At 37.7% G+C, this 25,228-nt stretch overlaps 3 protein-coding genes across 7 annotated transcripts; all 3 read right to left on the reverse strand.

The window, feature by feature from the left end:
• Positions 1 to 208: 208 nt before the first annotated feature.
• Positions 209 to 8,163, reverse strand: LOC122060091 (pentatricopeptide repeat-containing protein At1g11290, chloroplastic). Of its 4 annotated transcripts, none has more exons than XM_042623261.1 (4): positions 5,147 to 8,163; positions 3,768 to 3,903; positions 809 to 1,061; positions 209 to 723 (listed from the first exon to the last, which is right to left on the reverse strand). In XM_042623261.1, the coding sequence occupies exon 1, from the start codon at positions 7,892 to 7,894 to the stop codon at positions 5,411 to 5,413; it is 2,484 nt and encodes an 827-aa protein (XP_042479195.1). In that variant the 5' UTR covers positions 7,895 to 8,163; the 3' UTR covers positions 209 to 723; positions 809 to 1,061; positions 3,768 to 3,903; positions 5,147 to 5,410. The 4 variants fall into 4 exon arrangements, with proteins under 4 accessions (XP_042479195.1, XP_042479194.1, XP_042479193.1 ...); XM_042623260.1 differs by having other exon boundaries at positions 3,765 to 3,903; XM_042623259.1 differs by having other exon boundaries at positions 809 to 2,143; positions 3,765 to 3,903.
• A 1,413-nt stretch (positions 8,164 to 9,576) lies between these two features.
• Positions 9,577 to 15,939, reverse strand: LOC122060167 (eukaryotic translation initiation factor 3 subunit G-like). Its single transcript, XM_042623361.1, has 2 exons — positions 15,454 to 15,939; positions 9,577 to 10,363 (listed from the first exon to the last, which is right to left on the reverse strand). The coding sequence occupies exons 1-2, from the start codon at positions 15,821 to 15,823 to the stop codon at positions 9,825 to 9,827; spliced, it is 909 nt and encodes a 302-aa protein (XP_042479295.1). The 5' UTR covers positions 15,824 to 15,939; the 3' UTR covers positions 9,577 to 9,824.
• A 4,113-nt stretch (positions 15,940 to 20,052) lies between these two features.
• On the reverse strand, positions 20,053 to 25,228 carry LOC122058802 ((S)-2-hydroxy-acid oxidase GLO1). Of its 2 annotated transcripts, XM_042621490.1 has the most exons (13): positions 25,210 to 25,228; positions 24,806 to 24,890; positions 23,749 to 23,919; positions 23,295 to 23,419; positions 22,501 to 22,547; positions 21,928 to 22,005; positions 21,677 to 21,801; positions 21,418 to 21,484; positions 21,259 to 21,321; positions 21,050 to 21,119; positions 20,842 to 20,942; positions 20,579 to 20,683; positions 20,053 to 20,478 (listed from the first exon to the last, which is right to left on the reverse strand). In XM_042621490.1, exons 3-13 carry the CDS (start codon positions 23,883 to 23,885, stop codon positions 20,287 to 20,289), a joined length of 1,110 nt encoding a protein of 369 aa, XP_042477424.1. In that variant the 5' UTR covers positions 23,886 to 23,919; positions 24,806 to 24,890; positions 25,210 to 25,228; the 3' UTR covers positions 20,053 to 20,286. The 2 variants fall into 2 exon arrangements, with proteins under 2 accessions (XP_042477424.1, XP_042477423.1); XM_042621489.1 differs by lacking the exon at positions 25,210 to 25,228 and having other exon boundaries at positions 24,806 to 25,018.

Below are 25,228 nucleotides of genomic sequence, written 5' to 3' on the forward strand. Positions count from 1 at the left end.
AGAACAGGGTGAGCATTGGGCCAACATGGTGAGGTTTCTTCGTTGCGTAGCAAAGACAGAGAGCGAGAGAACTGTAGGAGTTTTCCAAGTAAAGATTCAAACTGTCTCAACCGATGATCAATATTCGCTAGCATGCAAGATTTTAATACATAATGCTACGTGTGAGGAAGCTTATTGGCCTTGTCGGATGGCTTTACAGAAGAAGTCATGCCTCCTCAAAATAGAGAAAATATAATATTTCAAACATATTTCAATTATTCATAGGTTAAAGTGGTTACAACATAGTTACAATCTCTTACTCCACATACTCCCCTTACAGTCCACTACTTTCACATACTTCAATAATTTCTACTAGGTCCCTCTTAACACTAACTACTAATTACCCATTACATGGTACAAACAATACTCCTATAAAAACCTTCCATGCAAGAACCATTCAACCATCCCAGAGATGATTTATACAAGTTTATTGAGATGGACTGAGGTGATATAGGTGTTGGCATTATACCCTAGGTATAATTGGTTATGGATCTTGATGCCAACAGTGACCCTGGACAACCCCGGATCAGAATAGAGTGCAACTGCTTCTCCTTCCAAATTGACTACCATCACTCTCCCATTACTACTCTGCACGAGTCGGACTCTCACAACTTTTTCCAACATCCACACCATCTTCCGAATTATAGGATATTTCAATAGTGCATCCCAGAAGATCGTCTTTCCCTGCCTCCACAAGAAGAAAATGTGTTGGAACAAACACTAAAGAAAACGAATAAATTCGCACAAGATGATAGAGAAATTTCATTACTCGATGGATCCATAGGAGGAAAAAATAAATTCTGATGCATTAACCCTGTCAACAAAGCCTTCATCTGGTGAGGCAAGATCCATGTAAGAACACCTTGAGATCCTGCGTTGCCACTTGCCACATGCCCACAAGATCAGCATACCATGAGAGGCACCACCACCCTTACCAAGCTGTTGCAAGGGGTATTGACCTTGGTTTCTTCTGCTTCCCTCTTTTTATGTTCTCAGCTCAGAGAATTCAAGGTGGCTACACTCTGGATTTAAAGGAAGACATGGGGGCAAATAATCAAAATGATAACAGCAACAAGTTCAAACTACTTATCGAATTGAAAAACTTCAGCAAGGAAGAGAAGAGTTCCCTCAAGTAGATCTTTTTTAGTCAGTACGTGATATCTTCCAAACATGAACAGGCAAATCAGCTTATCAGAAAAAAAAAATTTCTAGTGCTCAAATGAGTTTGAAGTCCACATAAGCCAAATAAGTGCTGAAAAAAAACTCATATTCCAGAACTCAGTTGAATGAACAGTGGGTAAACCACCTCCCCCCCCCCCCCCCCCAAACTCAACCCATACACAAATCAAAACCTAGAAAGGTATTAGACTAGTCTTGATATTAACCAGACACAGGTATTCATGAGGTCACATTAACATTTTATATTTCTTCCTTACTCAAACTTGACGAGAGTACAAGCTTAAGGAAACAGGGGATACTTCAGGATGTGCCATTTTTTCGTATGGTAGTTCAAGCAATCATAATGGGCATTGATATCTTAGAACCCGAGATAGTAGTGTCATGTCTTAACTAGAACACATCAATAAGGATAGAAATATAATTTTCAATGAAACAAACATGTTAAAATAAGATATCAACATAAGCAAAGCAGGTTCTAGAAGACCAACAAACAAGCATTGATGACAAACAAGCAAATGAATCATAAACTCCCATAGGGGGAGGGGAAGGGAGGGAGGTTGGTCTCGGTTTGAATAACATGTGGTCGGATGCGATTGTTGAAAGTGATTCATGATGGGGACGAATACCCAACCCCAACAATTCACAGTTGGTGAGGAGATGTCTTCAAACACAAACAACTAGTCCATGGCTCTATATGCATCTGATTAGGAGATGCTCTTAAGGGAACTTCTTGTTTTCTTGGACTGCATTCTACTAACTCCATAGAAGATGAGCTGGCCAAGGAGGGGGATCTCCAGGCAATCTATGCAATCTTTGTAACTTGGTCCTTCTCTATGGTCTAGTCCCTTTCTGATGGTCTTTCGCTTCAGCCATCAATTGCTGCTGTATTTTATGCTTCGTGCTGTTCTTGTAATCTTCCATCTCCCTTCACAATAAAATTTTTTGTTACCCATTAAATATAAAAAAAAAAAAGGGGGAGGTGGAAGCTAATGTCATCTTTTTTTCCCACTAAAAGACACTATGAACGAAAAGAACAACCCCGAAATGATTTTAGTTTCAATCCAAGATTACAATAAATCAAGAATGTAACCGAAAAATATGTTGGCATACAACCAATCAGCAACATTGAGGTGTTGGAGAATCTTTGACTTTGAGAATGAAAATCTATTCTCCCTGAGGGTCCACAACCCTCTGCACATGACTTGTAGCCATTATAAACAGTGTTTGGCAATTTCTCGTTTGCAATGGCCTCACTGTCAGCATCAGGTATCTTAACATTTATTGTTGAAAGATTAGGCTTCCCTTACAATCTAGCATCAAATTCATAAATCATAAGCACCCTATTCTAATTATATTGCACCTATAAAAACAAGACAAGATCCAAATATAGTCCTATATCAAATTCTATCAAAACATTTTGATTATCCTAAACTTTGATTTACAGTCCCCCACAAAATTCTTATTGGACCCACAGCAGGGAAATAGAAAATACATTATCTGATCTAGGACTACCAGAGGATAAATACAAAGAAATGGAACCAAAAGTTTTGTGAGGTACATGCTGAGAAATAAAACAAAAGTGTAATCTCAGTTGTTAGTTTCTAATTTTGTTAAGCTTGGTTAGCAAGTTAAACACAAATTAGAAAGTCTTATTTCAGTCCATTAGTTTCCTTTTTTTGCTAGTGCTTTATGTCCAAGTTATGTAAGGCTAGTTAAAGTCCATTGAACATAATGAAAAAAAGATTGAAGTTTAAGAAAATTGAGTATTTACTCATGGCTGAGATAGCTATTACCTTGAGGGATGAGATGCCCATTCACTAATTCTTCTTCCACCCTTCTCAACCATCCATCAATTTTCTTTTCTTTCTTTTCCTTTTTTATTTGTTTGCTCTGAGAGAGTGTTTCAGTGATCAAAGCAAGTTTTTTGAAGCCTAGAAGCACCATCAAAAGATCAGTTTGAAGACCATTCAAGGCCTATAGCTGCTGGTACTACAGAACTCCATAAAGTTTCCTTTTCCATTATTCGAGCACAACTTCCTAACCAGCCATCAGTTGAGACTCCCTATTCAGCCAGATTTTTTCAGATCTTGCATGGGATTAGGATCACTTGTCATTCTAGTCTTACATTAAAAAGTATATTTAATCTATTTCTATGAGAATCAATTTGTAGTAATAAATCTATTTTTTATTTTTTTCTTATTTTACATGACGAAGGACGCATAATTAAGCATGGCTAAACAAGCAAAACAATAGCACCCATTGACAGACAAAGAGTCCCCCTGGAAAGCAATAGTATGATTGACCAAGATACCATCACTTTTTTTATAAGGAAAACAATATCTAGTAAATTAAATCAGAGGTTGCTGTTCAGATTTTTGTATTCCTTTTGAGTAAAATAATTTAGAGTTTTCCATATTTATATAATTTTCTTTTGATTTTAAGACAATTCCTACAAAATATTTTCAGTTGTAACAACATGAACCAGCACAAGAGAGGAAAACAAAAAACTCTTCAATAAACAAAAAATTGGAAAAGCTTGTACACACTACAGTTGCGTACGGCTCTCTCGCACTCTCTCCTCCTTGACATGTGGGCCCCCCGGTATATGAACCATGAAGCACCCCTCCCATGCTTCAATTGGCTCAGCATGTAGATGCCATTACCTGCCGGCAGCATGCAAATCCCCTGCCCACAAAAAATGCACTCAGTCCATGATCTGCTCGGTAAAGACCCATGTGGAGAAAACATATAAAATCTGAAACACAAAACACCTAAATCTCCCCACCCACACACACACACACAAGATAATGCAAACAGGAATACCAAAAGTATATATAATCTATACATTCACCAGCCTGGATTGGTTGAGTTTTCACATAAAACAATGCACATTGACTTGTAATGAAACTCCCACTAGGAAACATAGAGGAAATCAAAGACAAAGTTTTATATTAAATAACTGAAAATAATTAGGAATACTCAATTTCAGATCACCTTCTGATAAAAAAAAAATACTTAACAATGGAACAAAGAGTCTGAAATAAAGTTCTGCTACAAGTTATCACACTCAAACCAAATAATAAAACTAAAAACTCTTAAGACTCTATTTACATCCATCAGCCAAAGCAGAAGAATTCTAATAAATCCAAAAATAAGAAACAGCTGAGATCAAATACAGATACAACATGCCACACGTAAGGGGTGCCTTTTAAATATCTAAAATCACATAGCACAAACTGCCAGTGGTGAGGGGCCATGACCGAAGCAGTATCAATTCCCTACTACTTAGAGGTGTCAGGTTACTACTAATCATTTATTTTTTAGAACACCTCTACCCAACTTGAATTTGAGTGGGTTGCTGAAACAGAGGCACTGAACTTATCACCCGGAATGGAGCTCATAGACGTATATAACAACAAATGCTTTGTCTGTACTGGTAGAATAGAATCATCCACTCCAAGCCATGAAGAGAAATATTACAGCCACTTCATTTATTGAATCTAACATTAATCCCAAAACTAGCAACACCATATATGTGTTTTAGGTAATCAAGATAGCAATAACTCCCAGTGCAATGCATCCAATCATAAACAACTAATAGCTTTACAGCTCACAGATTAGATATCAAGAATGTTAGAACTTTTTTTAATCTATTTAAAACTAATTACTGAAAAAATAATTTTAGTAAACTTTAAAAAAATTTACCATATCAAAATTTTTCTGTACATAAATCAACTAGCCTGGACAGGGACTCAAGGTGGAAAAGGTAATTAACAATTCTTAACAAAAAATAAATTGGAAAAGGAAAAATACATAAATTTGGAGATGCCTTTAACAATGAACAAATAAAAAGGAGATGATGACATGACAATCTATAGCTGGTCAATCAGCAAAAATATTTATACATGCATGAGAGATAAGCTCTTACAATAACTTGGAAATACATTTCCTGGTACAACATTGGCTAGATGGACTTCTGAAGTGTGAGCCGCCTGTACAATCATGGTACTCTAGCCTTCAACTCTGCAAAACTCTGGTATGATCATCCACTTCTGTCTGATGTCACTGAAAATCTAAGATTCCCAATAAACACATCTTATGTAGATGCATCATGGAAATGGAAAAAGGGGAACGAGTTCCTGATATCTACAACAGTGGACCACACTCTCTCAGAGTCATCTATGAAGAAACTTCACCAATAATCAGCACAGGAGCAGGTTCCATTCTTGAAATGGTGGAACCGTTGCATGTCCCTCACAATGATCTCTCGCCCAGTCACAAGTGAGATGTATTTGGTTGCCTCATGGCAATCACCACAAACACGGAGGTTTTTTCGAATGTGGATGGTGGTACCTGGGTTTGTATTTATGAGTGCAAATGCAATGGCCAACTTTTCACTATGGCTGTTGAGCAGCTGTTCCTTTACCTCATCTTCAACATCATGTATTGAATTTGTAACAGGTACATAACCAGCAGCTTTGATCTCATCTCCCAGTACTTCAAGTTTTGTATATATCCTTTTGGATTGCGGATGGTCTGTGCTGCCGGAGTAGAATGTGTGGACTTCATTTCTCAACTCAACCAAACTGCAACCAGGGGTCTTCTGAAGCCCTTTCTTCTCCATCATTGTCCTCACCTTGGCTACATTATCCCACATTGAAGCATTGGCATATATGTTAGACAAGAGCACATGGTACCCACCTTCTTCTGGGCCTAGATCAAACAGTCTTTCTGCTGCCTTCTCTCCCAACTCAACATTTTTGTGAATCCTGCAAGCACCCAACATGGCCCCAAACACACTTATTCCTGGTTCAATAGGCATCTTTTGGATGAAGTCCCAAGCCTCATCAAGCTTGCCAGCACGTCCAAGAAGGTCCACCATGGTTCCATAATGATCCACCACAGGCTCTATGCCATAATCACTCTTCATCATAGTGAAGCAACGGCACCCATCTTCCACCAAGCCAGCATGGCTGCAAGCTGAAAGCACACATAGAAACGTCACATCATTGGGCTTGATAACTCCCCTACGCATAACCTCAAACAGTTTAACAGCAGCTTTCCCAAGTCCATGTGTTCCATATCCATCTATCATGGCATTCCAAGTCGTCACATGCCGGTCTTGCATCATGTCAAAGAGTTTGCGTGCAGTGGGAAGACCACCACATTTTGCATACATATCCACCAGGGCAGTCATCACAAATACATTCCTTTCCAAGCAATATCTAATGGAAAGTCCATGGATCCACTTTGCCTGGCGTAAGACTGATAAATCTGCAATAGCAGGAATAATGCTCACCATAGTGAAAGAGTCTGGTTTTATCTTCTCCTGTTGCATCTTACAGAAGTAATTGAGAGCCTCATTTACATGCCCATTTTGGGAATAACCTGATATCATGGCATTCCATGAAACTAGAGTCTTTTCCCGCAGGTTTTCAAATATTTTGGCAGAAATATCTACTCTCTTACACTTGGAATACATGGTAATCAGAGAGTTCATGACTGAAACATTAGACCCAAGCCCAACTTGGTTCAGTAATTCATGGATGTAACTTCCCCGTTCAAGATCCCGCAAATCAGCACAGGCATGCAGGGCTGCCATAATAGTAACGTCTGTGGGTTTCAAACCTTCATCCAGCATTTTCTGCAAAACGACCATGGCTTCCTCAGAATGTCCACTTTGGGCATAGCCATCAATCATTGAATTCCATGAAACAAGAGTCCTATTACGCATCCTATCAAAAACTAATCGAGCAGTCTTCACCAACCCACATTTTGAGTACATATCCGCAAGGGCAGTCGAAACATTCACCAATGATGCAAACCCAGCCCTGATAACAAAACCGTGAACTGACTTGCCAATCCTAGAATACCCTAAATCTCCACATGAAGGCAAAGTGGTGACAATTGTAATGGAGTCGGGTCGTTGGCCTTCCTCTTGCATCTTTATAACCAATTCCAAAGCTCTCCTAGCCAAACCATTTTGAGCATACCCGGCAATAATTGCATTCCAAGCAACCAAATCTCTCTGAATCATTCTATCAAACATCTTCCATGCATCGTCAACTTGACCACATTTCCCATACATACTCACAATCCCAGTCATTGCAAAGACATTAGACCCAAACCCATTACAGAACAACTGAGCATGAATCTCCTTCCCCCTTTTAAGGTCTGAATTATCCCCACAAGTCTTCAACAAATAAGTAAAATTGTAAACAACATGTTGCACTTCATCGTGCTTCATCCTGTTAAAGAACGCTATGGTCTCATCAACGGACGAATATTTAGCATGACCCTTGAGAAGGGTGTGATATAAGGCGTCAACTTTCTCTTCAATTGGATTAAAAACAGTGGTTGCAGCCGCCAAATTACCAAACTTGGAGAACAAACTCACTAGTTTAGTTTGGAACAAGTGTTCATTATAGAGACCGTTTTTTATTACAAGAGGTAGGATTTGGTTCAGTTCTCTCATGTCTGAGCATATTTCAAGAAGGATAGCAGAGGGGTGACAGTAGACATGAGAAGGAATGTAAGTTCTATAAGGTTGCAGCTGCAGCAGGCGCTCAGGTTTTGAAGATGGGGAGTTTAGGACATGAGGGGATGAGGTGACTCGTGCTTTGGAGGGGCTTGGAGTGGCGGAGAGAAGCGAGAAGGGCATCAGCGTTGAACCCATTTCTCTCCCTAGTTTGCTCTTCGGTTTTCTGCCATTCTAGTGTTTCTGGAAATTTTGGATTTGGTTCCACCATGGGCCTTTTTTCTTCTTTTTTTTTATTTAATGAGAAAAGAAAATTTCAAATTAAAATTAAAGATGTTCCAAAGTTTAGATGTTCGGATTACAGAGATCATTGCACTACGCATTAATTTGGTCAAAATAACAATCCGTTCGTTGGTAGGCCTGAGGTGAAACTACTGATGTTAGTTAAAGTATTATAAACTTAAAAAAAAAAGGGAAAATGTGCTCAAAGGCCATGAAATGGTTGTTGGATAAAAAAGAAGCTTATCTAGAATTTTCGCATCAGACCACAGCTCTTTAATCGTCCATCCGTTTATAGCTGTGCTTCTGTGACTCTGCTAAGTAATCCCCTTAGTTGGATGAATATTACACCTATGGATCTAAACGTAGTTACATGGCTGCACTTAAGAACATTAATCAAGTTCTTGATAGATTTGGTATGATTCAATTAAAACGATTCAAATATCTTAAACCGAAATCAATTAATAAATGGCTTTGATTAAATAATTCCAACCTAACGGTTTTATTGTAAATTCAAGTTACCAAATTTGGGCTCAATTAAGAATGAACCTATTTTTGATGAACCTGAGTTGTTGCATATAGGCTCAAATTGTGATTTAAGAATTAAAAATATATTAAATTAATGGGAAAAAACAGGGTATGTTAGTAGTTTACCCAAATCTGTAATCTGTGTCTGTCTCATCTAAATCCTCCCATGGGTTGAGCCGCTAGCAGCATACATACACTCCTCCCTAAATTAATTTAGGAGAGAAGGTTCTCTAAGAAAGCAAGTACTAGACACTCTCAAAAAAATAAAATTTAAATAAAAATAATATAATAATTCTTCCTAGAGGGTTCTCATAGCAAGCAAGTACTACACCCTATTATAATAAATTTTTTGAAAAAAATAATATAATAATTCCATGTAAGATGATGAACAATACACCTCAGGCCCAGAGAACCTTTCTTCCCTTATTTTACATGCATACCCAACCTCCTCCCTAATTAATTTACATAGGGTAATCCCTTTGAAAGTGAATATACTATATAGCATACCATAAGTAACTGGTTTTTAATCAGTTTAGTATATATAATTGATTCAATAAAATACCATTACTAATCGGTTCAAAACCAACAGTTCTTAAAACTAAAACCAAACCAATTGGTGAATGGTTTATTAGTTTCGGTTTAAACGATCCGATCAGTAATTGACACCCTTATTAGCTACGCTTGGTTTGCTTGCATTGAGATTTTAGGTGAGGGTTTGTAATTCCAGTTACTGTTGCCCATCGTTTGAATATCCAGGCCATGCCCCTCTTGGTATGACCCAATCGATTGGTTCGATCAGTAAACCTACACATATGAGAAAGTGAAGCCAAGGCATGGACATCTTTTCACGGGTTCAAATCCTCTGTGGCTGGCAGTAAGTGACAGTGAGGATCCATGCTGGAAGGACCCGACATGCACCACAGATGGCGGTTGGATGTTCACTGCCTCCCCACAGGATTTTACGCTCTTTCACAGCCTGGTTTCACTCCACTGGTACACTGGGTGATAGCGTTCATTTTCCCAAAAAATAATAACAAGAACTAGGAGATAACATGCTCGCCGCCAACCAACCAGACCACAGAACAGACTTCCAAGTTCCAACCGATAAATACAATATCCAACCTATTATAAGAAATAAAGTTACAAACCAGCTCATTACTCTCAAAATTATTGAGAGAATCATCTGTTCTTGCCACTGTAAAAAACTGATAATAGTAAGAGAACTCTTTAAGACGAAATTCAAACACTGTCAACGACTTCAAATCAGAAATCAATCAAAACTGCAACTGTCTCTTGTGACTAATTCTTGTTTAGAAGCTTCCTAGTTCGACCTTGGTGTAGCCCACTCAACTCTCAGGATCAAATTGTCATATCCATACCCATTCAGCTTGTTGATGGCTCTTTCAGCATCTTCCTTGTTCACAAAGTTCACAAAACCAAATCCTCGACTCACACCTGTCTTCTGGTCAACAGCAACATACACACGGCTGACGGGACCAAAGGTACGGAAGAGCTCAAGCAAGTCAGGTTCACGTGTATCCTCTGAAAGATTGGTAACCCGAACTGAATTTTCTTCATTCCTACGCCTATCAGGTGCACTGCCTCTCTCTGCAGCACCACCTCTCATGCCTGGAGGAACGTAGGTTGATCCCTTGCTTGCGCCAGAAGCAGGAGCTGTAGTTTCGGATGCAGGTTTGTCAACAAAGCCTTCAGATGGAGGAGCAAGATCCTTGTAGGGGCACCTTGATGTCCAGTGGTCACCCTTCTTTCCACATGTACGGCATACCATGAGAACAGCACCACCTTTCCCAAGCTGTGCCAAGGGATCTCCAGCAACTTTGGTTTCTTCTGCTTTGCTCCCTGTTGTGACGTACTCAGGTTAGGGTATGGGCCACATTCCAAATTGAAAGGAAGATAGGAGATGATGATGGAAACAGCAAGAAGCAGAAGCAGACACATCTTAATAAAAACATCAGTAAGGAACAGAGTTGAAATGAGCTTTTCATTCACCAGTATAACACAAGCTATCAAAAATGAACTGGCAAATCAGTTCTCTTGAATTAGCCAAGCAAACAAACCAAAGAAAACAACCAGGCCATGTTAAACTCTAAACGTATAATGCTTATACACAACGAAAAGACAGTGTTAATAGAACAGGATTCCTATCACATGTTTAACTTGCAAAATACCCCAAGCAACAATTGATGATTGTCCAAAAAACGCATACCCAGCGCACGAGGATCCCGCCACTGCAGGGTCTGGGGAGGGTCATAATATACACAGCTTTACCAACGCTTCGCGTAGAGGTTGGCTCCCAACTCGAACCCACAACCACTAGGTCGCAATGGAGCAACCTTACCGTTGTGTCGTGGTCCTCCCTCTAGGTTTTAACTTATGACCCTCTATCATAACAACTGATGATTTCCAAGTTTTAAAAAAATTAAATAATGAGTAGAATTGCCAAGGCCATGCTAAAGCTACAAGGCAAGATTCAAAGCATTACTCCACATTAATGGGAAAACATGTACCTTTTGTCTTCCAACTCGACAACATAATGTCAAATAACTCTTTAAGTACTAATTACTTCGTAAGCATGAAATTCAGAACTCAATAAACCAACACAAACCCAAAAAAAAAAACCCCTAATTTGGAACTAAACAACACTCAAGTCAATGGCATACCCCTTTTTATAATTTCTCAGCCGGGACAACTTTAACAGAGAAAGGCCACAGAAATTCTAGATTCTCAACCAACAATACTCAAATACTCCAAAGCGAGAGTATTTCCAAAACAGCATTGTTGCAGAAATTGATTGCATGCACTTCTTTGTGTGAGAAAAGAAAAGGGGCTCTATTAGAGCATAACAATTAGGTCCTGCATATAAACCATCATATCATACGAGAGAAAGTACTGCACGAGGCTATCAGCAACAGGTGTAACTCGAGCAGTTCGAGTAATCTTGGGGCCAACCGGCCAAGTGCAGCAACTGGTGCAAGAATTGAGTCACCACCACTTGAAAAATTAAGCAGTTACACAAATGTCCTAATATCCCAGGTCATTAAAAGAAATAGCAATCCTCATCCCACTAGGACCAACGACGCTCCCATATTCATCATTTGACAAGAATTTCCTAGTAAACTGCTTCTAACTACACTTTTTTCCTTTATTTTTATTGTCCTCTGCTTCTAACCACACTGCCACACATAGCTCACTGCAATGAGTGGATTACATAAGTGAACCCCCCACCCCAAAAAAATATAATAATAATAATAAATGATTAATTACTAACTGTTTCAATACCAGGCTTGGTTTTAGTTGAACACCTGCTGCATGTTTGGGTTGCAAAATCATTATCTTCCAGTAAGGAGAGTGATGATTTAGGGTTGAAATCGTCTGCGATTCCGATCTCGTACAATTCCGTGCAATACCACCTTCAGGCGGTGACACGTGTATTGATACCAATACAATGGTCCAGATCTGGTACAACTAATAAAACATTAAATCAGTGAAAAGGCATTTAAATCAGATCTAGACCATTGCATTGGTATCAATACACGTGTCACCCCCTGAAGGTGGTATTTCACGGAATTGTACGAGATCGGAATTGCAGACGATTTTTTTCCGATGATTTATGAGCCTTGCATCTAGTGGAATAAAGTGGATCAATTAAATGAGGGAAGTAAGAAAAAGAAAACCAAGCCTGGTTACAACCTAAAGCTAAAACAACTGCCAGTAATGAAAAACACAGCAGCCTATTGCAACATCAACACCTGAACAGTCAGTTTTCTTTTGTGCGATGTGCACTCCATAAATCTTGCTCATAACTCTCAGCAAAACATCCTCTTAAATATCTCGTTCCTTGTGCATGGTTGAACAGTCGAATCAGAACTCACCAAGAAACCTTCAACAACCAATTGTGTGATTCTACCACAAGCATCGGTCATGCTAAGAGGGCACCTTGAAAGCAGCCGCCAAAGAATCAAGCCATGTTTTGCAATCAAGACAACTTCTAGGCGACCCTAGGGGCTCTTTTGATTGCCCTCAAGTCCAAAACAAGGCGTGATGCTTAGCATTTTCATACAAAATAGCAAAAGAAGCCAACTGAATTATCCATGAAAGATCTAAAAATGCTAGCTCAACAGTCGCCATCAGGAAAATGACCTAACAGACCAATAATATGTAAAGAAAACTTGTTAGGGGTCATTACATGGGCCAAAAACTTGTCATTGCACTTGCTCTTGCCTTGTGGAACATATGGAAGGGTGTGGATGGGTCAATGTAATAGAGGACTCAACCCCCATCACAACGGTCAAATTTCAGCCTAATATAAGCACTAGAAGTGGTCAACAAATGAGTACAACTTTCAAAGAATTACACAAATGTCATTTCATTTGTAACAGACTCTAGTGGAATTTCTGTAATTTTATCGATTTGAACTCAAATTTAAGACACTTCCCTACCTACTTTGGATGAAACTTGACCAGTGGGATGAAAGTTTCCTCTATCACAAACAGTCATATTGTTCATATAAGGACCTTTTTTCTAAATTTGATTTCTTTGCACATGTTTAATTCTACTCCCATACCATGTTGGATATACACATTGGACCGTCAACCCATTTCCCTAATGGTGACCATCAAGCTACTAGAACTCAATAAATAACAAATTACGTCAAGGAGATGACACTTTTTCCGTTTCCTCAACTAAACTTCTCTACAGAAAGGAATCAAAGAAATTGCAGTTAATATGATCATACCCTTTTCTCCAAGTCTTAATTTGTGTTGAATTTTTTAATTCCTCAAGTGAAATACTCCCATTAATACACTTTTCTTATCCCACAAAGACCCATCAATGATGCTTCCTCTAACCTTGATACACATCCAAGGCCTAGAAGATTTGCATATCAAGTTTGTACTTCCAAGTAAGTTAATCAAGTTTTACACCCTTTACAATTCATTGCAAGCACAATAACATTTCCATCAATGATTGATGCAAGCATGACATCACTTGCATTTATTGCCCAATATCATGATGTAGGCATGATGTCATGTGGCATTTAATACAATAACCCAATGTCTCTCTCCAAATGACTTCTTCTATCCTAAATGCTCTCCCCTTTCCAATGGCTCTCTTCCAAACGCCTCTCCCAATCAGTTCTCATTCTGAAGGCCCTCTCCAACGGTTCTCTCTTTCCCTCTCAACAGTTCTCTCCAAAAGGCACTCTCAAAGTTTTTTCCTCTCCCCCCCCCCTTATATATACATATACAGGAAAAACGCTCTCATGCGGACAGTGTACCATACGCTCTCTCAAAATGAGTTAGTTACTATATTTTGTCTCTTACCCTCCGTGTGTGTGTGTGTGTGTGTGTGTGTGTGTTTGAGTTGAATTGAGTAATTTGTACTTCATGAGTGCCATTGCGAGCCCCATTTGAGTTGAGGTACTCTAGTGGTGAGAGAGTCCCCAAGGGACTTGCGAGTTCAATGGCCTTCTCTGATCCTTGTTATTTTGTACGTGGCTACTCCATTTGTTATAAAACTTAGTCTTTATTCTCCTCCACTTTTCTCCATTTTCTTGTTTATTACAAATTTCGATCCTAGCTGCATCGGTGGTTCACTCAAGATTGATTCAACCAAAATCTCCAGCTTCCTTTCTGAAATTATTACTTACCATCACATCTTTCTAAACACCATAATTGGTCCATAAGCTTTGCTAATAACACATCTCTCTCCCAAGGATTTCAAGATGCATATTTTCTGATTGTCCTCCCAACGAATCACTTGCTTTTAATTCGAACACATTCGTTTCACATTTTCCACCCATGTCAACCAGAAACTTCAAAATAGCAGCAGTAAACATGTCTAGAGCATGGGGCTACTACCTCAAAATTTTCTGATTGTTTATATCACTCTAGCTGCTAACTACCTCACTCAATTCAAATAATATTCCTGAACCCTTCCTCGAGTTCAGATTTTCTCATGAGACAACTCAGCAGTCTTCCTCGACTGCAGCTCTTCTTTCTTAACAAGGGCAACAACTTCCTCCGGGATACCTCTACCAACAACTCAACTACTACTGAAATTCTCATGCAAATTTTATATTCCTTCTTTTAAAATTCAAGTTTCAAGAACATAAGAGAATTTCCTACAAACTTGAAGTCAGATTCCCAAACACAAAAATATAAACCTGCCAAGGTGGCTGGCAATGTATCAGCCAGGTCTTGGCTAGGAGACCAAGAAAAATAATTAGTTAATTGAATATGAGTTTTACGGAGTTACCAAATTATTACAACATATATGCAAGTGCTGAAAAGATAAAAATCAATGGAGCTAATTAAGATTAAGATTCAAAACTAAGAAAACAGTGAACTAAAACCCATGCGGGCTTCATAAAAGCACTAAATGAAGGGAAATCTGGTTTTGCATAAAACTGGGAAGGTCAAAATTACTTATTCCCCAAAACTCCCAAAAGAAAAATGCATAAGATAGATGAGGGATCTTAAAGTACAGATTGTAAGTAAAATACAAACTACCAGCAGGACTATTTTGCACTAAAAAGTCCCCAGTGGAACCGCTTCCTGAAATCTCAACAGGGGTCCCCTGAATCATTATATAACAGTTAACTTATGTGATGTAAACATCAGAAATAATGATGATCCATGCAATTTAGGATTCCATAACTAAATGCACCACCAACAGAAATAACCCAAAAGCGTAAACATTAGAAATAACCATTATCCATGGAATTTAAGATACGATGACTAAGCCAATCAACAGAAATTATCCAAAAGCGATTTTCTAAGCATAGGTCGATTAGATAGCGTCCCTCTCTACTCAAAACGATGTAATATAAATAAAACGAATTGGATAGAAGAGATTCACCAAATAGCCTGCAAATATTGGTGTGGAAAAAAAAATTAAGGCATAAAAAGGGAAAAGGAAAGCAAACGAACCGGGAGCCCTAGGTCTCTCAAGGAGAATCTCTTCGGTGGAAACCATGGTGAGTCTGCTACCAACCTCCTCATGCACAGCATCACCAAACTTAGGCCACGAGCGACGCTCAAGGGCACGCTTACTAAGTCGGGCCTTGGCGAGTTTGCGAGTCCGAGTTGTAGTTGTGATCTTAACCTTGTTGCCATCTTCGTTGAACTTGTACTCAATTACCTTCTTCACGCCATTCTCATCTGGCCCAATCACCATACGAGGTGGGAGAAGGAAATCCAAATCCTCTCCGTCGTCTTCTTCGAGCTCACCCCATCGAAGCTTGTTCGATTGCGGTGGGTTATACGAAGCAGAAGCCGGCCTGTCCACTGCCGTAGCCATTATAATCCTTAGATAGTATTCGATAGAACACTGAATCAGTTGATGATAACAGAGATTGGGATATGAGAATCGAAGAAGACGAGGCAGACAGCAAACTAGGGTAAATTTCAGGGATTTCACGATGGACTATATAGATGGGTTATGTTGCGTCTGTGTGTAACCAAGCACGTTACAAACAGACACTGTAACCGGACTATTTTACCCCTTACAAAGTGACATGGCTCTAAAATAGAAAACCTAATTACGTGATTTCACAAGTCACAATCCCTATAAACTGAAGTGGCACTTAGGCACTGGGGCTGTGTTTGATAGCCGATAATAGAAAAAGGTACACTTTTTGTATTTTTTTGTTTGAATTAAGAATTTTTCTTTGTACTTAGTATGTTTTTATTCAAGAAAATATTCTTTTTTTCAAATTTAAATTTCATTTTAGGAATTGTAAAATTTTCTTTTTCTCTCCTAAAAATTTTCTTACAAAAAATAAAAGAAAACATGAGAAAATATGAAAACATAATAAGACAAAAATGAATGATTACACAATAATTTTCTCTGTGTCTATCTCTCTCCTAAAATTCAAAATTTTTTGAATTTTTTCTTTTCTTTTCTTTTCTTGGTAACCAAACATACATATTCTTTTTTATTTCTCACCACTTTTTCTCTTTTCTTTTTTTTTCTATATTCTTTTTTCTTTTATTTTCTTCTCTTGGCTACCAAACATAGCCTGGAATAAAAGGCCTAATTACGTGATTTCACAATAAACAATCCCCTGGTGCCGCATCGTAGGCCTATTGAGTCGATGCAGGCTCGGGGTTACCTATTTCAAGGAAATTCAAGGAAAATTTTCGAAGGCAATGAGTAATTTTGTGAATTTTTTATATAAAGTTCCGTTATATATTTTATATTTATATTAAGGATTTTTTTCTCTGTAATTATATTGAGGGAGGTGTAAAGACAAGTATTGTAACTTTATTCTCCATTGATAGTAAAGTTGGATCTTATCTCATCGAGGGTAGACAATCTTATTGACACTCGTAAATATTCTCTATTGATAGTAAACAAAATCTCATCTCACTTAGGATATAAGCTATCTTTTCAAACTCGTCATTCTACGTCCAATTATATGATTAATTGTTCTTGATTTTCTATTTTTTCCTACATCATTTTTTAAAGTTGTGTTTACAATTCGTTGTCACTCCCCCTAGAGATGAGATAAATTGGCAGCATTTGTGCGTAGCCGAATTCCAAACACCCAGAACCAGTGTGTCTTACAATCACAATGAGTTACGAAAGATTAAACGATTCTATTCAACTATAACACTATTGGATCAAAACTTTTCAGTGACAAGAGAAAAAGGAAAAAAACTTTAATTAATGAGCAAGCCCAATCTTAAAGATTGGCAAATTACAGCTTAATTATCACAATTCCAATGAACAATATACCTAGATAGCAGGGGCGGTGGACTATACTAACTGGCACGGCCGAGGTTGGCCCAACAAATCAACGGCAGCCATGCTATGTGGTCTAATAAGTCTACAACGAGTAGTCACAATTTTTTACCACGACATGTACATCGTGTCATTGCTTGTTGCCTTGCTTTTATTTGTATAAATGTGATCCAAGTGGATTCAAGTAGTGAAAGGGAATCTACTGAACTCAGGGTATTGCCCTACTGCCCTATACACGGATGGGCGGCACGGATGGACTTATATATCCCATTTGATTGATTGCTTGCCCAAATTCATCTATAATTCTAAACCCATGCAAAGTGGAGAAATTATTAATTAATAGACGATTTTTTTAGTAGCATTTTAATTGGATAGGTTTTTTTGCATCCACAACACGATCCTACGGTCATTAGTAATATCCCATTAAGTTGGAGATTTAAAATGTCTCTCCTAGGTTTTTGATATATATCCCATCGCAACAATATTGTAGAGAAACTAATCAATTTTTTATTTTTATGATTATTATTATTTTTTTCTTTCTTTCTTAGTTGTGTGGTAACTTTGTATGGAAATAAGCAAGTCCAAGTCAAACTCAACCCTTTTATTATTTGGATCGAATATTTCTAAGCCCACATGAATAGGCATTGATTCACTGTGACTCATCGACAGCATAATGAGGGGAGATATATCGGAAGAGAAGGGGTCACAACGCGATCGGTTTTCCTTTACTTAGTGGTGAAGGAAAATTTTGTCATTAATATTTTATCCAACATGAACCAATGGGTTTTAAAAACATCTCCACCCATTGTTAACTTTAACCATCCCAAAATTGATTCCCCATTCAAAAATCTGTCTACACTCTCCACTACAGTTAACTCCCTTGTGTTGATTTTTCCATCTTAATTGCTCAAGTATTTCTAACAATGTCTGTAATGTTTGAAGTTGGACTTATGACATTCTTTTTATGGAGAATTTTGTTTTAAATGGACAGAACATATGGTGATAGGAAAAAATATTGAGACATAGTAGAAGCTTTCTCTACTGTCTAAAGCAAGCGTAAATGAAGTATGGGACATGCTTTGAGTCTGGAGTGAATCAAAGATTTTGCATAATCTGGTTGTGGATGCAAGCACCTATTCATGACCTTGGAGTGCAATTCCATTAGTTTTTTTTATGTCTATAGGCTCCAATTTTCTAAGGAAATAATACTTTTGTCCAAGCCATTGGCTTATCTTGTTATGCACAAGAAAACTAAAATCTATGACATTGGAATTTCGGTGGATGTATTTAAATATTTTAAGTTGATGAATTTATCTTTTCTCATTAAAAAAAAATATAAATATAATTAACATATCAAATTGGGGTCTCATCTCAACTACATGACGACCTGAATCGAATTGTATCTAAGCTTATCGAATCAACATTGAATTAGGATATCGTGAAATCAGTCGAAACCAAAATGATAAGAATCCGATCCTTAAAAAAAAAAAATATATATATATATATATATATTTTTCATGATTATTTATATATATTTACACTGTAATTTCCATAGAAACCCATTATTCTCTTATTGGTTTGTTTTTGAGTTCGCTCATTCTCACATTGAATTCAACCAAAATGACCGATTGACACCCTTAACCTCGGTGAAGGATGATTTTTTTCTCAAATTGGGAACCCCTCCAAGGACTGCCCAACTTCTCACATACATGCATGGGGCTGTGTGCCGATCACCTTGGAGAGGTTGTAGAGGATCCAAATCCATTTTTTTCATTGATAGTCATCATTGCCATTGAGCAAGTGTCAAAAAGAAATAAAATGTATATCTGTGTAATACAGATTGATTCAGGCCGATCCATATCTGTATTGGAATAGTATTGACCTTGACCAATCCCATGACAGTTCTCTAGTTCTAGAACCATGATGTTCCTTGTCCAGCAGCCTAGCTTATGTTGCCATCTCTCTCTTCCCTCTTATGAAATGACTCTACTAATAAGCTTAGTATTGTACATGGCCATCATCCCAACTGAGCTGAATTCATCCATATTTCTAAACACGGTTGCTGTATCTTCCAACTTTTTTGATCTGCTCCAGAAAGCTACCATCAGTGATGATAAGGTTATGACCATCAGATGGTTTTAATCGGATCGGTTCATTCAAAAACAGAGGATTATAAATAGGTTCAAGAGGTTGAACAGAGTGACAAGAAATCCATTAAAAAAATGAGATTAAGTGGTGGGGGTTAGGTTTTTTTTTATCAAGTTAAATAAAACTGAATTTCTTTCTAACCAAATGAAGAACATGGTTATACTGATGAGAATGTCATGAAGAAACAAAGATTCCAAGAGGTTCTTTCATGGACTCATTCTTTTAACCAATGGTGGAGAGAATCTCTTCATCCATGGGATCTAACCCTCTTATTGGACTGTAGAAGGGTATTTCGAACCTTCAATAATAAAGGGTGAGAGTTAATGATGACATTCACTCTTCCTAGAGTCCAATCATAGCGTCAAATCACCAGAGGTGTAGTGAAAAAAAAACTAAATACTTATTCTAGTATAAACTGTGTAATTTGACTGTAACTCATCACTCCATAGGTTTGGTCAGCTGGGACTATCAAAGATTCAAAGCCAATTTTAATGAAGCCAGCCTTTGTAACAATATGTTTGGCTTGGTTGTAGATTCTGAGAATTAATAGATTTAAAAATGCAAATTCTAGACTACGCTTATAATAGAGAATCTGGATTTGAGAATTCAGAAATAAAATAATTTGCAAAGCTAAATTATTTAGAAAAACATCCTGGATTGAAAGAAAGAATATACAGGGAAGGCTAGCATAGCCAATTATGGAAGTACCATCCATCATCATTACAAAAGCTTAATTCTTCAAAAGTATTTCTAGACTTGTTGAATCTGAAAATGAGCTCTTCTAATGACGGGCAAGCTGTTTAACATGTAAAATGGAACCTTACACTTACTGGACGATACGTTAGCCCATCGGTGATATTCAAGGCACTTTATAACCTCGGTTTAGGGAAAGGACGAGGCTGGTCCCACTCGGTAACAATGTGGTCACGAGTGATCTCCCTGAGTGAACGGCATCCGCTTAACGCCATAGTAAGCTCAAATTCATCACGAAGCATTTGGAGTACCTTCCTTACACCAGCCTCACCCTCAGCAGCCAAAGAGTATACAACAGGCCTTCCAATCTGAGATTGAGAATGGGGGTCAGGTGGGGTGGCATTGCTTGGGAAAATAATAAATTCCAAGGTCTATGCTACCATATTCATATGGAACATAGTTACTTACAAATATGCCAGAGGCTCCAAGTGCCAATGCTTTGAAGACATCTGTCCCACGTCGGACCCCACCATCCAGGAAAACAGGAATTCGGCCTTGCGCAGCTTTGACAACCTAAATTTATCTCAACAGATCCATTGTGCCAGAATATTATAAGAACCAATCTCAAGTAAAAACAAGTTTATGCAGATGCTTCCTAGAATTGGGAGGAGGCTATGTAAATGTTTCACAGTAATTAAACTACATCAATGTGTTTAAGAAAGAAAATGCACCTCCTCTAGAGCCATGATAGTGGCAGGGACGTAATCAAGTTGGCGAGCACCATGATTGGAAACAATGATACCTGCTGCTCCACTTTGTACGGCTAACCTCGCTGCACGATCAGGAAGATTGAGATGGTTATTCAGGGAAAATTTGTCGAGTACTCCATAAGTGTGATCAAAATATGGAGAGAATGGGTTAAAAGTTCTGATTTCTTACTATCCTCTGCCGTTATTACTCCCTTCACTAGAATTGGTAGTGAAGTAATGGTTTGAAGCCACTTCACATCCTGGTGAAATACAAGAAAGAAGTTTCAGAAGGTGACTCCAAATCAGAAAATTTATCGCCCAGATTACCATGTTATATTTGGTAATACATAATAAGCTCTCACCACCTCGTTGAAACAAGTCATCCACCACCAAACTTACCTTCCAGCTTAGAGTTCGATCAATTTGACCAGCAACGTATGATGCAAGTCCAGAATCATTTGCCTGCATGATCCCACAAACAAATCATGTACGACACAATAACATGAACAGAAAACTATCAATCCAGATAAAAAAATCTGGAAATACTCAAAAGCTCACCTCATCCATCTTCCCAAGGTCCAACCCCTCAAAGTTCTTCAATGTCAAGAACGGAGGCAAAGTGAATCTGCAGGAAAATACATAAGAAGGCACCTAATTCTCAGGAATCTGTAAAATAACTGGAGTAAAATTTTCACATGCACATGTTTAAGACCTCGCAACTCAAATCTCGTAGGCTGACTTTATTTGGTCAAGTGTCAGCACAGTTCAGTCTAATTAATCTTTCAAGTTATTTGTGCCTAGCATGTTTCAGTCATACCTGTTTTTGATATCAGCTTCTCTGCGACCAAGTCTTGGAGTATCAACAGTGAGGGCAATGGCCTTAAAGCCAGCTCTTTCAGCTCTTCGCACAAGTTGTGCAACTACTTTCCTGTCTTTGTATACCTGATTAATAAGCAAAACAGTACTTGATCAAGACTTCATTCATAAAATGATAAGCATCCAATTATCCAATCAACAAGAAAAGCGGTCAGCAATATATCTTAAAAAAATTAAATCACTAAAGCTTACATAAAGCTGGAAAAAGCGAATTCCAGGTCCAGTGGAAGCAACCTCTTCAACACTTGAAGTAGCCCACGAGGATAATGTCTGGATAATAATATAAATAAACCAAATGAGAGACAGTCTCATACAAGTTATACAGCATAACGGAATCACCTTAAGCAATGTTCATAAATTTGCATTCACAAATCAAAACCTCGGAGAATTAAAATCTGGCAGGTAGGAAAGAAGCACAGAACTATATGAAAAATTGAAATTAATTTTTATGGACAACAGTTGGTGTGTTGGTTAGATAGCATATTATTATGATACATAGACCCTATTGAAATTAGCACCATCAGTGAGATATAAATGAACATGCCATCATATTTGGGTTAATGAGTGACCACATTAAGAAGTTCAAGAGCTCAATACATCGATGTCCTCTATTTAAGGCATGCATAAAATACTTTTCATTGCCTTTCATCGATACAGTTGAAACAATGTTGGTAGTTGGTTCAATGGTATTGGAAACTGTGAACTAGCTTATCTAAATAATAAATTACAAGAAAAAATGAAGAATAAAAACATCAGAAGTCAAACCATAATTGTGTCAGCTGCCGATGCTGCTCTAGCTGTTGCATACTCTCCTGCATAAGAATTAAAACTTTAAGTTCAGTCACAGAATCAACTACTTGAATACCTCCTTCTGCTCATATCAAATCAATTAGGTTAAGGCTAGACAAAGTATTGAGCCACTCAACTTGAAGATCCCAGAGGAAATTTATAGTGCACTCTCAAAGTTATAAATCTCAATGAAGCACTCAGAAAATATATCATGAGTGTTCAAACATTCAACGTAAACCAATTTTAGATTTAAATGATACATTTTTTCCCAAAATCAGATTCAGCAAAAAAATTTGATGATATCATTTTACTCGATGCAAATTTATATTAGAAGACTTTCAGCATCGATGAAGAATGGAGTCAGGTTACATTGCATTTTAGTGACTCAATTAATTCAACAACCGGGAAGGGAAAATAACACCTTTTCACATTCTCTTCAATTTTAGAAATTCAATCACGGTCAACATATGAATTGAATATGAAAAACAACCTATTTCGTGTACTAAATGAGCTTCAAGTCAACTTTAGCTGAAAAAATCTTAAACAATTCCTATCTAATACCAAACCAGGCTCTTGAGATGTATCCCAATCAGGCCAAGACTCAATTGACCGAACAGAGGATAATTCCAGACGCAAACGCATAAAAGTAAAGTCCTAGAAATATATAATCCATGTAACAGGACTACCCTTGAGCTGAACTGGATACAGGTACTCATCGTGTCTCATTCCAAGCTTAAAAAGAGCACAAGCTTAAGGAAACAGGGGACTACCTTCAGGATGTGCCATTTTTTGCATGGCAGTCGGAGCAATCATTATGGGCATCGAAATCTTGAAGCCCAAAACAGTAGTGGTCATGTCTATCTTGCTCACATCAATAAGAATACGAGGTCGAAACCTATTTTCAATCAAATAAACATGTTAAAAAGAAGTTCATAGAAGTTCATCAACTTAGGAATCAAGGTTAGAAAGACCAGATACTAAGAAGAAGAAGAAGAAAAATAGCACTATGCACAAATAAGCACATGAATCATCAAAAGGAGAAAAGGGAAGAGAAAATGTCATCATCTTTTTTCCGCTCAAAAATGAACCATGAAACAAAAGGAACTTCTGGAAAAAAAAAATCCAAACCCAAAAAATAAATAAAACACGACTGTAACAAATAATATGTTGGTACAGAAACAATCATCAAGTTGGAGTCCTGGAAAACATAAAAGAGATAATTACAGAATCTTTGAGAAAGCAAATCTGTTCTGCCGAAGAGTCCACTGGTCCTCTGCACCAGATGCATAGTAATCGAAAACCATCTTTGGCAATTTCTCCTTTGCAATGGCCTCATACTCAGAAACATTAGTTATCTCCATCTCTACAGTTGAAAGTGTAGGCTCTTCTCACAATCTAAATTCAATAGCAGGAGGACACAATTCAGCTCATATTGTACCCATAAACATAATAATAAATAAATAAAAACAAAAACGGGTTTAAATTTCTGCCAAAACCTACAGGATTTAAAAAATCTAAACTCTGACATACAGTCTCCGATAAAACTCATATTGGCCCTAATGGAAACCAAAATAAAAGATCTGTTCAAAACAGTAAATGATCTTGTGTTTGGTTTTGGATTGTTCTAAAACAAATCCAAGAGTAAGCAATGAAGGTTCCATAATTTCCTAATGCTAAAGCTCACTATAGAAGACAGAGAAATACAAACACTAAATCACATCAAAATTCTGCAGATTCCCATTAGAAAATTAGGAATACTGAATCTTATATGACAGTCAGATAAAATCTACTCAAGAACAATGGAATAGAGAGTCTGAAATAAATTTCTGCTACAACTCATCATCAAACTCAAAAGAAAAATAACAACCATGTCATTCAAATATCTGCTCCCACTCATCAACCAAAATAGATTAATCACGGATTTTTATAAACCCACTCGCAAGAATCAAATTCAGACAGAATCCCTTTTTTTTTTTTGTTGGGGGGAGGGGTAAATAAATTCAGATAGAATCCACAGGCTGAAATAGCAAAGCAAGGTCAGCAATCCATTCCAGCTAAAACCCAGGACAACAAAGACACAAAATACATTTGAAATCCAGCAAAAGCCATGTCGTTGGAGCAGAGACAAGCTCAAGCAAATCTAAAGACCAAGTTTAGACAAATACCCACATGGGAAAAATCACAAACAGAGAGTCTGGTATCAAAAGTCCCACTAAATAAACATCCTGGAACAGTGGAACTGAAACAGAAACAGAGCAGTAGGGAGGAATTAGGAGTATACCTTGGTCCCTTAGCCTAAGCCGGGAGAGTGTATGAGAGACCAGTTGTAGATAACCAGTGAAGAAGGGACAGTGAATGTCTGAAATCTGAATGAAGAGAACAAATGGAATAAGTACAAGGAAAAATGGGGTGAGAGAAATAATGAGAGATTGAGAAGAAATAGAAAAGGATCAGATGGAGACAAATGGGGGTAGGGATTATTGAGTGGGATTTATGTTTTGTGGATTAGTTTTTCAAGGTGGGAATTCGAAACCGCATCCTGATCATGTCCATACAGTCCCCTCTCATCCACAAACGTCTTCTTATGTTCCACAACATTAGTTGATTATCAAACCCATAAAATTGCAAAACGGAAATTTTTAAATTGGAAAAACGTCTCTCTCTCTCTCTCTCTCTCTCTCTCACATATGATGCATGGAGTGGC

This window comes from Macadamia integrifolia, chromosome 13, assembly GCF_013358625.1.
Source record: "Macadamia integrifolia cultivar HAES 741 chromosome 13, SCU_Mint_v3, whole genome shotgun sequence".
In the NCBI taxonomy this organism is placed as follows: Eukaryota; Viridiplantae; Streptophyta; class Magnoliopsida; order Proteales; family Proteaceae; genus Macadamia; species Macadamia integrifolia.